Source organism: Lycium barbarum, chromosome 9 (genome assembly GCF_019175385.1).
Source record: "Lycium barbarum isolate Lr01 chromosome 9, ASM1917538v2, whole genome shotgun sequence".
NCBI lineage: Eukaryota > Viridiplantae > Streptophyta > Magnoliopsida > Solanales > Solanaceae > Lycium > Lycium barbarum.
The window spans coordinates 43,888,046-43,906,508 of NC_083345.1; the positions used below are offsets into that span (position 1 = coordinate 43,888,046).

General features: G+C 34.6%; 1 protein-coding gene and 1 pseudogene across 11 annotated transcripts; one reads left to right on the forward strand and one right to left on the reverse strand.

Moving 5' to 3' along the window:
- Nucleotides 1-18,463, forward strand: part of LOC132611903 (phenylacetaldehyde synthase-like) — a 67,076-nt pseudogene that overhangs the window by 43,782 nt on the left and 4,831 nt on the right.
- LOC132611465 (uncharacterized) lies at nucleotides 193-11,380 on the reverse strand. Of its 11 annotated transcripts, XM_060325891.1 has the most exons (9): nucleotides 11,042-11,371; nucleotides 10,617-10,669; nucleotides 9,937-9,981; nucleotides 8,835-8,879; nucleotides 6,624-6,668; nucleotides 6,042-6,081; nucleotides 4,463-4,609; nucleotides 3,072-3,221; nucleotides 193-2,121 (listed from the first exon to the last, which is right to left on the reverse strand). In XM_060325891.1, coding segments are annotated over exons 3-9 (450 nt in total). In that variant the 5' UTR covers nucleotides 9,939-9,981; nucleotides 10,617-10,669; nucleotides 11,042-11,371; the 3' UTR covers nucleotides 193-2,100. The 11 variants fall into 11 exon arrangements, 1 of the variants encoding a protein (XP_060181874.1); XR_009571684.1 differs by lacking the exon at nucleotides 193-2,121 and having other exon boundaries at nucleotides 2,938-3,221; nucleotides 6,042-6,103; nucleotides 6,614-6,668; nucleotides 9,642-9,984; nucleotides 11,042-11,380; XR_009571685.1 differs by lacking the exons at nucleotides 193-2,121; nucleotides 8,835-8,879 and having other exon boundaries at nucleotides 2,938-3,221; nucleotides 6,042-6,103; nucleotides 6,614-6,668; nucleotides 9,642-9,984; nucleotides 11,042-11,380.

Below are 18,463 nucleotides of genomic sequence, written 5' to 3' on the forward strand. Positions count from 1 at the left end.
TTTGCAATTGGGAAAAAGTGCAAATCTACTCCTCAACTTTGTAATTTAAAGCAGATATACCCTCGTTATAAAAGTGGTGCAAATATACTCCTGCCGTCATAAAATGGTACAAATATCCCCTTTTTGCTGACGGATTTTTTTTTAAATCATTTAGTTTATTTTTTAATTAAAAAAAAACACATGGCTTTAAAATAAAGGTTTATTCATTTTTTTAAGTAGACATATTTTTTCTAAAGCCACATGATAAATTTTTTTCTGGTAGGTCGGGTCTGATTCGTTTAAAAAAATGGATAGACTTTTTTTTTTAAATGCCACAGAGATATTTTTTTAAGCGAACCAGATCCGACCACCAGAAAACAATTTACCATTTGGCATTGAAAAAAATGGGTAGAATTTTTTTAAAGCCACATGAAATTTTTTTAATTAAAAAATAAGATAAATGATTTAAAATAAAATTCTGTTAGCGAAAATGGTATATTTGCACTATTTATGTAAGGGTAGAGACATATTTACACTATTTTGTAACGGTAAGAATATATATACAACACTTTTTAAATTGGGGTACATCTCCTCTAAATTCCAAAATTGAGGGGTATATTTGCACCTTTGTCCTTTACAATTTAATCTAGGCATTTGCTAACCTTATTATAGATGAAAAAAGAGAATAACACAATTCAATGGATAAAATTTTATGAAGTAAAAAAGGGAGATGAATGCGAAGTACACTACTAATTTTAGAAAAAACTTCATTCCTACAGAAAAAACACATTAGACTTATATCATCAACATTAATTAGGGAAACTCCTCGTACAATAGAAAAAATACCTAATATATATATATATATATATATATATATATATATATATATATATGAGTTTTGTTAACCTACGACATAAAGGTTGTAGGTTAAAATTGTACCCACTTTTTTATTCTCTAAAATACCCCTGACACCTCATTAAAATGTAAAACTTCAGGGACTTTTTTGTCTTTTCATCCTCACCCAATTTTCCTTCTTCCCCATTTTCCACCCTTCTCTACCTCTCTGGATATCCAATTACAGATTCAACCCATTTTCCTAATTCTAGTTTCCTTCTTGATCAACTGAAAATGGCATTCTAAAATTGAGATTCACTCAACTATTTGATCAATACTCTCAAGGGTATGTATTTTTTAAAAAATCCAACTCAATCATCCTTCATAAGAAACTTAACAGTAAACCCTTAAACTAATCCACTTTCAAAGGATACCTAACTCTAAAGTCTAAACCAATTCCAGGGATTTTCATAAAAGTTCTTATCACAAAATGAATTGACATCGGGGTGTTCTTGAATTTCAAAAATTTATAGTTTGGTTTTTTCAGTTTTAAAATTTGTTTGTTCTTTGCAATTTAAACAGATATTCCGACAGTTGATTCAGATTTCAGTTTTATACGTTAGAAATTAAAAACTCGTCCATATGACAGCAATTGCAGTTCGTTAGCTAAAATAAAGAAACGACAGGTAGCCCAGTCTATATTGACCAGAGCTATTGAATTTGTGTATGAAGGCTTGAAGGTGGTTGGTGGTTCTCATTGGTGATGAACTGAAATGGAGACCGGATGAAACAGGGTAGAAGGAACGAGTTAGGGATTATGATGAAATGACAGAAAAAGCCCTACTTTTAATGTACTGGAAAAAAAATGCTTTCCAGGAATTCAAATGGTGGGTACGATAATGCTAACCGACAATCTTAATGTAGTAGGTTAGTGACCCCTCCCCCCACGCCTCCCTCTCTCTCTTTATATATATACTAGAAGATTGGTGCCCGTGCAAGGCACGGGCCTATGCACGACACTATCCTTTGTAAGTTTGTATTATTAACACTTCACAACATTGATAAAAAGAAATTCAAGCCAAAAATAGAGGACGTAAAGTACTATATTCAGTATAAACCAGTACCCTAAAATCCAAGAAGTTTTACGGAGGACATATCCATTTCCAATTTCCAACAGAAAAGAAAGCTTTCTTCTTTTTCTTTTTAATATATTTTAAAATATTGATAAATCACAAAACTATTGTACCCCATTCAAAGACACTTCACTGAGAACTAAAAGCAGCACCATCACTTGTCCAGTAAAGAGGCCTGGATATCATAAACAATAACTAAATAAACAGTCAGATAGATGATGTTCATTGTTCCGAAGGTATTAAATGGTATGTTTTGGTACTCGGAATCTGCTTTTTATACGACCAACCTTTCTCTTCTCACTGGCCTAAGGATTTTATGATGCATTTTTCATCATTACTAAAGTGTATTCCCTGAAATAGGCCGTTGTATTCTCCTCTCTTAATTTTTGTATCACCTTGAAATCATCTTGCTCGTTATACGACATATCAACAGACAAAAAATATTAAATTCATCCGTACAGCCTTAAAAGTATTCATGTGTAAACTAAACAAATCAGTATATCAACAGGTTACGTCCATCGAACAGTAAGGGATCATAATCCCAATACTTTTTGGTTGAATCAAATAGATGTATGTGTAGAATCCTTTAAGAAAGTTAACAAAAGAGATGGACTATGTGTCCACTGTAAAAATCTCAGTCCATCAGACCCCTTTTAAATCTCCTTTCATGATCAGCACCTATTTAATATAAGTCTATCTGCGTGTTATTCTGACATGGTATAAGAATTTCATCAGTGAACATTTAGAGAGATGAGGGAAATATAAAGGTCTAGTGTGCGGAGGTTGCGACTAATACTGGTGCGCACGTTATAAAAAAGAAGCGGGCAGAACAACTGCTATTGTTTTCTCCAACCGTTGTCAATACCAAATTATTTAGTGTAGTCCAAATTTGGAATACTCGAAAATGTTAAATTTGTCCTCGCTATTTTTAGAGCAATGTTAAAGTCTACTCTGAAAAATTTAAATAGATCGGTAGTTTTAAGGCTCCCTATCAAGAAATAAAGCTTTATTTCGATATGAACACAACTGTTATAAAACAATAACAGCACATGACCAAAATTAAATATGATAAACACATAGTAAAGGATGAATATGTTATTAAAACTTAAATTAAGTTCTGGATACCTGCAATACAGCTGCAATGTAATTTCTCCGGCAAATGAATAGATTTTTGCTCCTTCCCAATATCTCATCTTTTTCAATTACTGTTCTTTTACCTCTAAGTAATTGTAATGCTATCACATGAGAAACCAACAAAATTGAAAACAAAAGACCCTGTCAAGAACAAAAGATTTTATAAATAAAAAGGGGAAGATGAAAAGAATGATGAGAACAAAATAAAAGTAATGTCAACAGCCAAGAGTGCTAAAATTCAGTCATGCAACATGGCTACAACCCAAATAACAAACAAAATTGCAAATTTCTACTATTAATAAAGAGACTCGATTGTCAATATATAATGCATGAGGGACCTCAAGGACAATAAGAGTAGAGAAACCTTTTACACGAACGGACAATCTATGACACCTCATAATATTGCTTGAATGATCTTATTCTCTAGGAAAATTGGGAATATCTATTATGATATGGTTAGTCTTAAGTAAAGTACTATATGCCAATGATGATAATTCTGGAAGCCTAACGACATAATTCATCTTAGATATGGATGATTTCGTCCAAGACCCTTTTTCCTTAAAAGGACATTAGAACCTTTTTTCTGCATAGTACCAAAGAAGGAGCAGAGACCTCATACTGAATGCTATAAGCCCAAACATCGTTCCCACTCCTTCCTCAAACTTACTTAACAATCTATTCATTATTGGACATAATAAATATTATTTAAATCATCTCTACAGGTTTAAATGCCCCTTAAATTTAATCTGAAAAAGCAGAGTTGTTATTAGTCAATAAATATGATTTATGGACTGGACATTATTGTACTCTTTGAATATGGGCAAACGAAAGTTCAGAAGCTAATATTAATCCTTCAAGATTCTAAAACACAAAAATTTAAATTGAAATTTAAGTAATGGTTGCCTCTAAACAGGTGACCTAATTCTGTTGTAAAAATAAATCATGGATCCATACCAAGTAGCCAAATGACAACCACCAAAGGAGAAGTTTGCGCTAGTTTGGATTTTATCTAACTCTCTCTGTTTGTTTAGCTAAAAAGTAGCAATACTATTGCATTCAAACTTCAATACACTCAAATAGTACTATATTGGAACTGAGGTAAGCGAACTATGTTCTGATATAGCATAAAGTATCATTCATGAAACGAACTTAATAACATGGTACTGGACAATTAGTAATAATCGAGCAAAACGACTTCAAATCAATTCACTAAGATCAGAAAGGATTACTCCTCAGCCTCGTAGTGCAAATAAATGGACAAATATATAGCGCCAAATGCATGCTTTATTATGTCCGGTCTTCCATCCTGGACAACCAAGCCCCTCCTCCCACACATATACACACACACGAGACAAAGCAAAGGTCAGGAAATAACTGCGAACCTGTTCATATATATGAGGATTAGTGATGCAATTCAATTCCCTAATATCAAGCAAACTCCATCTGTGAATATCTCCATCCTCTATATATTTTAGAACATTTTCAACTGGATCTTGAAAATTATAGTTTAGCAAGCTGATAGCATCCCCCTGTGCATTAAATAAAACATATATCACCGCTTTAGGGGTTAGTTACTTTGAAAAGCAATCTATCTAAAAATAAGTATCGCCAATGACAACGCAATAGAATGCACCTTATGGATCCAACTTCTGAAAGCTTAAAAGAGAAATGTTCATAAACAGTAACAGAATTACTTTTCTCAAAGTTGACATCAAATGTTATAAGTCGTCTTCTTCTGCTTTAATAATTAATCCCCATGGTATTAGCTTGTCCAAAATGGGAAATGCTCCGCCAAATGCGACCAGCAGAAAGGCTCTACTCAAACAGAAATGCTAACGTAAAAAGAATTTTGGTAATTTCTTAAGTGTCTTCTTGATGCTACTTCACTATACATATTACATTTTCTATAAGAGGAAATGAAGAACAGCTCTACTCCTATAGTTAAGTGGTAGCAGTAATATTGATTCCCTTTCAGCAGTGTAATATACCTCGTATTCCCTTTAATTTCCACAAGTGTAACACAGAGTAAAGACCATATATTGTATATCTGAAACAGTAAAAAGTACATACGATGTACAAAAAAGAAAATAAAGAAACAAAGCAAGGAGAATAAGGGAGAATGAAGATTGTAAATCAATATTACGTCCATCAAGAAATAACAGATAAAAATGTAGAACTTTTGAAATGAATCCAAAAATCCAAGGCCAGAAGCATTCATTGCGTGTAGAATTTGTAAAGCTTTTGGTACAAGCATTTGATGCGGTGTTAGCCCTCCCTAGCCACTTATATAAAATAGAATAGAAATATGTCTACGTGAGAAGCCAAATGACAACCACCAAAGGAGAAGTTTGCGCTAGTTTGGATTTTATCTAACTTTCTCTGTTTGTTTAGCTAAAAAGTAGCAATACTATTGCATTCAAACTTCAATACACTCAAACAGTACTATACTGGAACTGAGGTAACCGAACTATGTTCTGATATAGCACAAAGTATCATTCATGAAACAAACTTAATAACATAGTACTGGACAATTAGTAATAATCGAGCAAAACGACTTCAAATCAATTCACTAAGATCAGAAGGGATTCCTCCTCAGCCCCGTAGTGCAAATAAATGGACAAACTACATAGCGTCAAATGCATGCTTTATTATGTCCGGTCTTCCATGCTGGACAACCAAGGTCAGGAAATAAAAAATGCATAGATATACTATATTATTGACTTAAAAGATGCATAGGCAATGACACTGTACTATATAATGGCAACAAAGAGCACACACTGCCACATGAGATTCTGATTAAGATATGTGGAGTTCTCATGTATCTAAATCTTAGATATGAAAGAAGAAAAATCATAATACATAGAGGGAAGACCTGAACAGTTTTCTATTTTAATCTATTGACAAAATTACAAGAAGTCATTCTGGACTATGTAGGTAAATTAGTTATGGAGAAAAACTCACCCAATCTGTATAGTTTCGAAATGGATATGAAGCTTCCGAACTGAGCCAAAACAAATGGAGAACTGTCACCCACAAGTTTCACAAGGTTGAAAAAATAAATTGAAGTGAGATGAAAAGATTATAAAAAAGGAAAACAAACCAAATGGAAAGTTTGATCTTCTCTTTACCTTCATCATGGTTGCAGGATATCCAAGAGAAAAAGCTTTGATTTTCTAAAGAAACTCATTTATAAAAGGAAGTACCAATTATTTCACTACCAATACTGCTTTTTCTTTTCCTATTAATACTCTCTTGATTCACCAATATTGATGGATCTCTTATTTACCAGAAGAAGATATATAAAATCAAGGTATTGGTATACTATTTGCAAGTATTTAACTTTAAGATGCGAAAATTATCCTCTATGGTAAAATTCATGACCTTATACCTTATATCCCTCAGGCATCTGTGCAATTTTTCAAAAGAACACTCCAATTTATCCCATTAATGAAATTAGAGCTCCTTGGTGAGCATTAAGTGTGACCATGAGCGTCCAATTTGTAACCAAAACATCTATATATTGCAAAGCAAACCTCATCTCGCCCCCTGATTGTGATTTGATAGAGTCCCACTTCTGCCTTCAAACTCCTTCATTATTTACAGAACTGACAAATATTAGCGACAAATAGCATTTGATGCCTTGAATGAGTATACCTAAAAATGGAACATACAAGATATGTTGGATAAGATAACCAATCATTGCCTCAGAATGCAATTTTGTTCTATACTTCTATAAACAATTATACGATTTCCTAGCTACTTAGTTTGATAGCTAGTCCCGATGCATGAATGTATTACAAGTAATGAAACTCCTTGAGGCACTGAACTACTTAGTTTGATGGCTAAAAGATTGTGTTTTCAGAGCCAGTAAGCATCATCACTATCATATTCTGGTTCATCACAATGAAGTTCAATATTCCTCTGTAAGCCATTACCCTTGCTCCTATTATCGCTCGTACTCAACTACAGAAGCCATTCATCTTGTGAGGAGACTGGTGGAGCAGTATAGGGAGAGGAAGAGGGACTTGCATATGGTATTCATCGACCTAGAAAAGGCTTACGATAAAGTTCCAAGAGAAATCCTATGGAGATGTTTGGAGGCTAAAGGTGTACCTGTAGCATACATTAGGGTGATCAAGGACATGTATGAGGAAGCCAAAACTAGAGTAAGGACAGTAGGAGGGGACTCAGAGCACTTCCCAGTTGTGATGGGGTTGCATCAAGGATTAGCTCTTAGTCCGTTTTTATTTGCCTTGGTGATGGATAGATTGACGCGACAAATTCAAGGTGAGGTGCCATGGTGTATGCTTTTCGCGGACGACATAGTCCTGATCGATGAGACTCGTAGCGGAGTTAACGCTAAGCTGGAGGATTGGAGACATACCTTGGAGTCTAAAGGATTTAAGCTGAGTAGGACCAAGACAGAGTACTTAGAGTGTAAGTTCAGTGAGACACCCCAGGAGGTTGGCGTGGAAGTTAGGCTTGGTGCTCAGGCCATCCAAAAGAAAAGTAGTTTCAAGTACCTTGGGTCTATCATGCAAGGCAGCGGGGAGATTGACGATGATGTCACACATCGTATTGGGGTAGGGTGGATGAAATGGAGGCTAGCTTCAGGAGTGCTATGTGACAAGAAGGTGCCACCACAACTGAAGGGCAAGTTGTACAGAGTGGTGGTTAGACCGGCTATGTTGTATGGGGCGGAGTGTTGGCCAGTTAAGATCTCTCACGTTCAAAAGATGAAAGTTGCCGAGATGAGAATGTTGAGATGGATGTGTGGGCACACTAGGAGCGACAGGATTAGAAATGAGGCTATTCGGGATAAGGTGGGAGTGGCCTCGGTGGAAGACAAGATGCGGGAAATGCGACTGAGATGGTTTGGGCATGTGAAGAGGAGAGACATAGATGCCCCAGTGCGGAGGTGTGAGAGGTTAGCCATGGATGGTTTCAGAAGAGGTAGGGGTAGGCCAAAGAAATATTGGGGAGAGGTGATTAGACAGGACATGACGCAGTTACAGCTTACCGAGGACATGACCTTAGATAGGAAGGTGTGGAGGACCCACATTAGGGTAGAAGGCTAGTATATAAGTCTCGTTATCTTTCCTTATTAGTAGGCGCATTAGCGCATTATAATTTCTTGTGCTTTGATTTATGTTATTATTTGCTACTTTCTGTACTTTGATTACTCTATTTTATCTGTGCCGCTTTCGTGATTTGCATTTCCATATCGCTTTGAATTCCTTGATTATCCTGTTTTACTGTGTCGCTTGCATTATTTCATTGCAATATCGTTTTAAATCTTTTAACCTTATCTGACCCCCTTTTTATGCTTCTATTGAGCCGAGGGTCTCTCGGAAACAGCCATCCTACCTTGGTAGGAGTAAGGTCTGCGTACATTATACCCTCCCCAGACCCCAAGATGTGGGATTTCACTGGGCTGTTGTTGTTGTACTCAATTAATAAAATAACAGGTGTACTCGAGGATAATCATAATTTGATACTAAATTATTGCAATCTCAATGTTTGAGTTACTTCATTGATCAATCCAAGCTTCAACGATGGTCAAATGTCTATTACCAGAACTTCTTTTCAAAAAAAAAAAAAAAAAAATCCCTGCATTCATTCATCTATCAGCAAAGTTACACTTTGATCCGAGGGAGTTTACAAAGAGTGATTTACTTCTTCCTACTTAGCTCTGGTGATTCTATCATCCTATTTGAGATGAGGTAAATGTAAAAAAGATGACTTGTCTATTACCAGAACTGAAGGGTGATATTGGCATAATCTACATCCCTGCTCAACCTGAAAGTCGAGAAGCAAGCTTATGGTTCCTTCAGTTGTAATTTCCTCGAAATGTTATATTTAAGGATCCTTCACGTCTTTGTGTTAATTACACATTGCCTTCCTCCAGTTGCTCATTTTGAAAAATTCTGAAAACTAAACTTCTAAACAGAATACCATTTTGAAAGACAATAAGTTCAGAAACACACATTATCAAGAATAGTATAGTGAATTAGGATCTACGCATGCATCATCAAGATAATAAGAAGTTATGCAAGCAGAGGTCTCAACGGCCAATTCATTAAGCAGACCGGTGGTAACACCCTTGATAATACCACCAGAAACCTTTTGAGACACTACCACCAGGTGAAATGATCGGTGTTTGAGCCAATAACTCAGCTTCTTCAACCTAGCAATGATATTTTTAAAAATGACTTGATTCTTGATGCCCATTTCTCTTTATGACATATATATGTTTTCCTTTTACTGGGGAATTTTGTTGAACAGTATCGAAGGGGTAGAAGTGTCAACAAACTGAGACGACTATACTACAGCCCGAACCACTGTATTGTGATCTGCAAGATAGGTAATCTGAAGATCCATGCAAAGTCAGATATAATTCAGAGAATTCGATAATCAAATGTGGAAAAATTCTATGAAGTGATATGCTGGTAACTTTTTCAACAACCACAAGAAGTACATATATTTCCAAACACCCAATCGAAGTAAGAAAAAGAGTTAAATTCTAGAGCGAAAAACATAATGAACAGAAGGTTGGCTCACTGTCAAATCCAACAAAGGAACATATCTCGCAGTTACATACAAATTTATCTGCAAGACAAAAGTATACATCAGAGCTACCAAGTAGAGCGAATAAACTAAAGAGCCCCTAGACTTGACCAACTTATATTACATCGTGCTTTTAGTTATAAATGCCATAAAAGTACATACCCTGAGCTGCTGACAGAGAGTTTTCAATCACGTAAATTGGTAAAAGAGACACATAACATTTCAAACTACAGGGCCCGATATAAGTTTTGCACTGTGTTTTTAGTCTTAATGCCATAAAAGTACATACATGAGCTTTTGAATAATTGAACTTGATGCTTTGCTATATCACGTTCTGCTGCACAGAGAAATTGCAGCGTTAGGTACCGAAAACACCAATTCCTACAATGAGTTATCCACCCTTGTATTCCTAAATTCAATCAAATGTTGATACACAAAACTATAACTATTTAACATTCACAAGGATCTCATCATTTAATTTACGACATAGTATATATTAATCTTCTTTCCTGTCAAGAAATGTGCATGTAGCCATCGAACTATCATACGCCACCAGTTTTAATTTGTAAAATTTTGACTATTAAAATATAGATATATCATGGCATGAAAAGAGCAAATCGTCAACTGTGTATGTTTATCATGTAGATAGCTTTTTGTATTAAACCAAAGTTTACATTTTCCTTAATAGCTTTCCAACTATAGTAACATCATTTTAAGGTATGCATGAACGCGAAATATTAATGAATGCGAGTACCTAAACCAAATGCAATATAATTTTCTTCATCCATGAGACTTAAGGTAACTATGTTGACAACCTTCTAATTTCTTGATGCAAAGTGATAATGAACATGCATATCTTTATGGGTTGTTCTGTCCACCATGGATTACTTAACAGGTTAATAATGTCATCGCAAAACCAGTAAAGAGTCAAGACGAAAAGCCTAACAGAATATACAAGTTCAGATTCACCTTTTGCAGACATATCATCAAGCACCTTGGGTGCATAGTCCACTTCTAATTAGCTGTTGGTAAGAAAGGAAAAATCATCAAAAAGACATACTGCATATCCGGACAATAGCTAACAGACGCATAAAATTTATGGCAAGACATTATCAAAAAGATTACGGAGCACACATATACACACAATTATAAATAACAAATAAAAATTGCACAAAAAAACTAACAAAAAAAAAACACATGCCCTATGCACTCAAACAAAAAAGGGACAAACTCTTAAAAAATTAGTCTAAAAAACACATGCAGTACACTATACTCACACACCCAAGCGCATACAGTTCAAACAAACAAACAAAAAACAAAGCAAAAAGAAAAGAGGAAGAGATTTAAAACACAAAAATTGAATAAAAAGAAAGGAGAGATGAAAAAGAACCCACCAGCGAGAGAAAAATAGCAAGTAAATGCAGATTCCCATTCTAAAACGTAAAAAGTATAGGTTTCTAATTAATTTCTGAAACAAAAATTGGCAATAACAAGATCATACATACTACTTCCGGCTTCAGAAAACGCAAAGGGATATAACCCAAAGGAGGTGTCAATTTACAGTAGGTCTTAATTTTGAGCTCCCATTGATGTGTAGAGTTGGAGCCAAAAGTTCTGGAAGAATCGGTGGAAGACGTGTCACAAGTGAGAATTAAATTACCATTGCCCTCAAAATATAGAAGTATTTACGATAATGCCCTTCGTCGTACCTATAGACTCACACTTATTATATAGTTAAATTAAATAAATATATATAAGCGACTAATGGGTACGAACACAGCTGCTCCAACTTGTACTAGTAGCTTTACAAATTATACATGCAATGAATGCTTGTATCATAAGCTATATAACTTGTACACTTTATCCAACTATTTTTTTTAACTCACGTGGACATAGGTCACAGTACCTAATATTTATTTCCTTCTCATGTATAGACGTATGCACTTTAATTTTAATTCTCCGACACATTTATTTCCTCCGTGCACTTTTACTTGTTCATTTTCGACTTTTCACGCTCTTGCTGAATATTTATTCTCTTCTCATGTATAGACGTATACAATTCAATTTTAATTCTCCTACACAAGTTTATTTTCTCTATGCACTTTTACTTGTTCACTTTTGGCTTTTCATGTTCTTTAAGAAAATTTTCACCTTCTTTAAGAATTAACAAATCCTACGTGGATATATGTCATAGTACTGAATATTTATTCTCTTCTCATGTATACACGTGTGCACTTCAATTTTAATTCTCCGACACATATTTATTTCCTCCGCGCATTTTTACTTGTTCACTTTTGACTTTTTATGTTCTTGCTGAATATTTATTCTCTTCTCATGTATACATATATGCACTTCAATTTTAATTATCCGACACATATTTATTTTCTCCATGCACTTTTACTTGTTCACTTTTGACTTTTCACGTTATTTAAGAATTAATAAAATAAGTACTCCCACTATTCCATATTTCTTGGCCACATTATATTCCCTTCTCATGTGTAAACGTATGCACTTCAATGTTAATTCTCCGACACATTTATTTTCTCCGTGCACTTTACTTGTTCACTTTTGACTTTTCACGTTCTTGTTGAATATTTATTCTCTCCTCGTGCATAGACATATACAGTTCAATTTTAATTCTCCTACAAAATTTATTTCCTCCGTGCACTTTTACTTGTTCGCTTTTGACTTTTCACGTTCTTTAAGAATTAATAAATCTCACGTGGATATATGTCATAGTACTGAATATTTATTCTCTTCTCATGTATATACGTATGCACTTCAATGTTAATTCTCCGACACGTATTTATTTCCTTCATGCACTTTTACTTGTTCACTTTTGACTTTTCACGTTCTTGCTGAATATTTATTTTCTTCTCATGTATACATGTATGCACTTCAATTTTAATTATCCGACACATATGTATTTCCTCCGTGCACTTTTATGTGTTCACTTTTGATTTTTCACGTTATTTAAGAATTAATAAATGAAGTATTCCTTTCGTCCCATATTTCTTGGCCACATTACTTGATTTTTAGGTTCTTTAAGAATTAATAAATAAAGTACTCTCTTCGTCCCATATTACTTGGTCACATTACTATACTCGACTTTTCACGTTTTTTAAGAATTAACAAAAATAGAGTACTCTCTTCGTCCAATATTACTTGGCCACATTACTAAAAATATATGTCTATTTTTCTATTTTATATATTTTTTTTCTTCTTCTTCTTATATATAAACGCCCAAGGTGGACGAACACAACAACAATAAGTTGTACAAAAAGCAACTGAAATTGTACTCTAAGCAGAGACTAACATGTGTACATTTCAGAAGTTGAATATTAATTCTACGTCTTGTGTGTTTAATTTTTAAGTTCCCGCAGGTCCGTAATATCTTAATTATCCTTTCATTTCCTTCATTTGGCATGTACTCCCTCTGTCTCAATTTAAGTGTCTACGTTTGACTAGACATGGAGTTTAAGAAATAAATATAGATAAAGATAGACTTTCAAATCTTGTGGTTCTAAATTAAAAATATGTATAATATAATAAAATATCCTTTGAATCTTGTGATTATAAACTTGACATGTAAGATATTTGAATTGTCAACTTACTAAATATAAAAAGAGGCGGACATAACTAAAATAAGATAACATTTAACAACAATTCAAAAATTAAGGGGAAAAATAAGATGAAAAGAAAAAAAAATATAGAGAATCGCGGTATCCGTTGCATATAAAGACTAGCTAAATTGAATAACCAAATTAATCATGTTGGGCTACGTGCATCGCACGGGCATATGGTGGGCGTTCGGGCCATCAGATTGGATATGTAATTTTCGGTTTGGATATTCGGTTTTTGGATTGAAGAAATTACAATCCAAATCCAATCCAAATAAGTTCGGATTGGATTGGATATTTTAAGTTCGGTTTCGGATTATTCGGTTTGGATATTTCGGAGTTTCGGATTTGACTCTTGAGACTTAAGGCAAACTTATTAGGAACGAAATTCATGTGTTAGTTCCACAGAGGTAAATCTAAATCATAATTGCTCAGTAAAAAAAAGCCTTCCAGTTCAAATTAGGATTAACAAATCCAAGTCATGTCCAACATAGTAAATCCATACCAAATAAAAGCATTCTGGAAAAGTGGAAATGAACAAAATAAAATCTAAGTAGTCATCTGGAAAATAACAAAGAACTCTGTCATGGGTGACACTAACGTGAGACTTTTGAGACTTGAGAAGTAAGAAACCCTATATTATATTTGATTTAGTAGAGAATTATATATTGGACTTAATATTTTAATGGGTAGGGCCTTAAGTACTAATCTATTGGACCTTTAGAAACTAGACTTAGAGCCCGTTTGGCTTAGCTTATAAGTTGTTGAAAGCAGCTTATAAGCTGTTTTCAGCTTTTTTGAGTATTTTTGTTGGCCAGTTTATAAGCTATTTTTGCTTAAAATAAGCCTAAAAAAATAAGTTGGCCCGTTTGGCTTAGCTTAAAAAAAGTAGCTTATAAGCTGAAAACAGCTTATAAGCTGCTGCGAATTGCCCTTCTTTTGGGGTGGTCTTTAAATTTTGCCCCTCATATTTGAAATCTTTAAATTTTGCCCATCGCCTAAAACCCATGGTTTCCAGGTTCGAACCCCCACTCAGTCAAAAATTTTAAAAAAATCGCAAGGCAAAGTTTAAATTTTGCTATGTCTCCACCGGCATAAACTTGTGAAGGAATTATCAAAGTTATGCCCGGCCCAGCATACTTATGCCTTATGGGCAGACTTGGCATAAGTATGCCATGTCCGACATACTTATAGGCAAACTTTTGGTTATGGCTTCAGGAAAAATTCCGTCTTATGGGACATACTTTTAGTTGTGTCTTAACTAAAAGTCTGCCCCATAAAGCATAACTAGGAAAATACTTTTAGTTAAGGTTTAACTAAAAGTTTTCCCATAAGTGTGCCGGACCCGGCATAAACTTGTTAAGGAATTACCAAAGTTATGCCGGACCCGGCATACTTATGTCAAGTCTACCCATAAGGCATGAGTATGCTGAGTCCGGCATAACTTTGGTAATTCCTTAACAAGTGTATATCGGGTCCGGCATACACGCGACCCAAACCTTGCCTTGCATTTTTTTTTTAATTTATGCTTGAGCGAGGGTTTGAAGCTAGAATCTCATGATTTCTGCATGAACGCTCAGGGTTGCAATGGGAAGGGCAAAAATTAAAGACCAACAATATGAGCGGCATAATTTAAAGACAACAAATATGAGGGGCAAAATTTAAAGACCACCCCAAAAGAAGGGCAATTCGCGCAAAAAAATGCTTTTTTTAAGCCCATCCAAACAGGCTCTTATTAGTATTGGGCACATATGATATACGTTGGGCTAGATATAAGGTATAAAAATTTTGGATTTTCAGATATTCAAAAATCCGTAGTACTAAATCCATATCCAATCCGAAATCCATAAATTTTAAAAATAAAATCCGAAGTCCAATCCATAATCCAAATATCCAAACCAAATATTTAAAAAGTTCGGATTTCGGGTTGGCCCAAACTGTGCCCACCCCTTGTTTGCTAGTGTTTATATATATATATATATATATATATATATATATATATATATATATATATATATAAACTCCTACTTAGATGAATAACAATCAATGAACATTTATGGGTTCCGATAATGATTTCAAATTAATATAAATAATCTAAATTCATAATCAAATATTTATAAAAATATTCATTGAATATTTTAATATATATATATATATATATATATATATATATATATATATATATATATATATATATATATATATATATATCATAATATGAGCAAAAGCTATTAGGTTTTCACAAACCTGTAGTTAATACACTAGGAGCCTGTTTGGATGGGTTTATGCCTATAAGCTGTTTGCAGCTTATAAGCTAAAAAAAATAAGTTGGGGTAAAATTATTTGGGGTAGTCTAACTTATTTTTTTTGACTTATAAGTTGTTTTCAGCTTATAAGCTGCTTTAGATAAGTTAAGTCAAATGGGCCCAATTATTTTTTTGACCTTATTTTAAGCACAAAACGACTTTAAGCTGGACAATCAAATACTCAAAAAAGCTAAAAATAGCTTATAAGCAACTTATAAGCCAATCCAAACGGGGTCTAGATCCGCCAGTGAGGATGACTGAAAAGACAGACACAGAAGAGGTAAATAAACTTAGACACGTAATTCTATTATTTTATCGAGTTTACTACTTTCCCATAAGTACAACTTGTGAAGCTATGTTGTGCACTATTGTTGCTGCGAGAGACCAAACGTTGGAAAAAGTTGGAAGACAGAACACTGACAAGCTAGTAGTCTATGCATCTGATCAAAACCCATTTTTCTTTCCAAAAGGCTGTTAAGATTTCAGGGATAACACCTGAAAAATTTCGTGCTATTGTAACAACAAAGGCTACTGAGTTTGCTCTATGCCCAGAATCACTAAGGGGTCGTTTGGTTTAAGGACTCATTGGTCTCGAGATTATAATCACAGGATTAATTTATCTCATCTATTGGGATAAGAAGGTATAAGCTGGGTTATCCCAGCACTAATTTTTATATCATGTTTGGTACAAAGTATAAATTTATCCCAACACTAATTTATACCTTATACCAAATGTGGTATAAAAATTAGTGCTGGGATAACCCAGCTTATACCTTAAACCAAACGACCCCTAAGTGCAACAATCCACGAAGATCTAAAAGTTGGATTAATACCCTTGTTCTTGTGTGCACTATTGGAACTACTTCAACAACTGTTGTTGATCCATTGAAGTCACTTCGTGAAATTGCTAAAGAATATGGAATTTGAGTACATGTTGATGCTGCCTATGCAGGAAGTGCATGCATTTGCCCTGAATTTCAACATTTTCTTGATGGTGTTGAAAATGCAAACTCTTTAAGGTATCCTACTTTATTTTTAAGGTTACTACTCCTACCGGAACCAAAATGCCCAAAAAAAAAATATTTTGAACCAAAATACCCCAACAAAAAAAAAAGTTACCAAAGTACCTTTAGCGCAATAAAATACTGTGCTATAGCACTTCACGGAGACGGAGCCGTTAAGTGCTATAACGCAGTATTTTACTGCGCTATACAAAACTTTCTCTCACCTATAACGCAGTAAAATACTGCGCTATAGGAGTCCGTCATTTTCAATAACATCACATTTTCACTCCTTTTTACGTAGTTTATCTTTTTTATGTAGTTTAGCCATATATTAATCATGCTTTGAGATTCCGGAACTTCAATATTTTATATAGAACTCTAGTTATATTTTTACAATTAATAAAATAGGCTCAACACATCAAGAATACGCAATACTTTGGATTGTCATTTTAGTGGTTGAAAAGTGCTCGAAGTCCTTTTTTATTTGAAGACTTGTAGTCATTAGCTTTAAGTTATTTATCTTTTAGGGTTTCGTCTTAGTTTTAAATTAATGCTTAACTTTATTTCGAATGTGTCACATTTTTTTTATTATCAATTTAGGATGTGAAACTATAAACAATAATAAAGACTAAGATAATATTTATAAATATGCAAAAAATATATAATATTTACGATAAATTGTACAACACTAATGTATATACACTATCGAGGATGGGTCCCACATGTAGTATGTCGGAGACTATCCCTAGGCCTAAGGCTCATACCATCCCCACCGCCCTCGCCATCGTCTCCATCGCCCTTTTTCCTCTTAATAACCGGGCGCTCTAAGTCATGATCATCTCCTCTTCCCCTAGCCTTTGCGCCCTTAACTAGAACGTGCTTCTTCTTGGGATCTAGTCCCGCTAGCACGCTCAGAACCTCAGGCTGAGCTGGGTCTGGAAACTCGACCTCTTCCTCGTTGGGAGTCGCCATCGCAGGCGCCGAAGGATGAACCTGAAAAGTATATAAATATTAGTGTCATTTCTTATTTATATTGAATACATTAACGTTATTTATTTAATCAAACCTGTGACGGGCGCCTGAGTAGGCTCCTGAGATGGGTCTGTAGGCTCCTGAGATGGATTTGGTGGTGAATATGAGGTAGTCTCCTGGACGACATGCTGTTCGAAGTCCAAGTAAAGGTTATAAAAATTAAATGAATATTTACTTTATATTGAATAAAATTAGCTTTAAGTAAAAAAATTACATGCGCCTCGATAGTCTCATGAGAAGACACCTCTGCCTCGGTAGGCTGATGAGAATGCTCCGGAATGGGCAGCTCCTGTGGACCCACTGGCGCCGAGTCCTAAAATATGAAAAAAATAAAATAATAAGTACTTTAAATGATCAAATATGTATATTAAATATTGACCTTATATTGAATAAAACTAATTTTAATTAAAAGCTTACATTTGGCTCGACAGTAACATGGGAAGACATCGCTGGCTCGGCAGGCCCATGAGAAAATGCTTGAGCGTGTGGCTCTGGTGGACCCGTTAGCGTCGAATCCTAAAATATAAAATAGTACTAAATAATGAGTAATATATATATATATATATATATATATATATAATAAATAAATAATTTAAATGAACAAATAAGTATTTTAAATACTAATCGGGATCAAAAACTCATCAAAGTCAAGAATCCGGGCTCCCTCTAAATTCCTCACAGGCCGCTCATTAGCTAATGAAGCGCGTAACGCCGCCCAATCAACGTTATCATGCTCCTCCATGTATGCATTCTAGCTCGGCTGTGATGAAGACCCGGGTATCTCAGCAAGTAAGAGCGCCGGCGTAAACGTGGGTGAGTCCCCAGGTGAGCTGCCATTGGCCTGGAACGGCTGC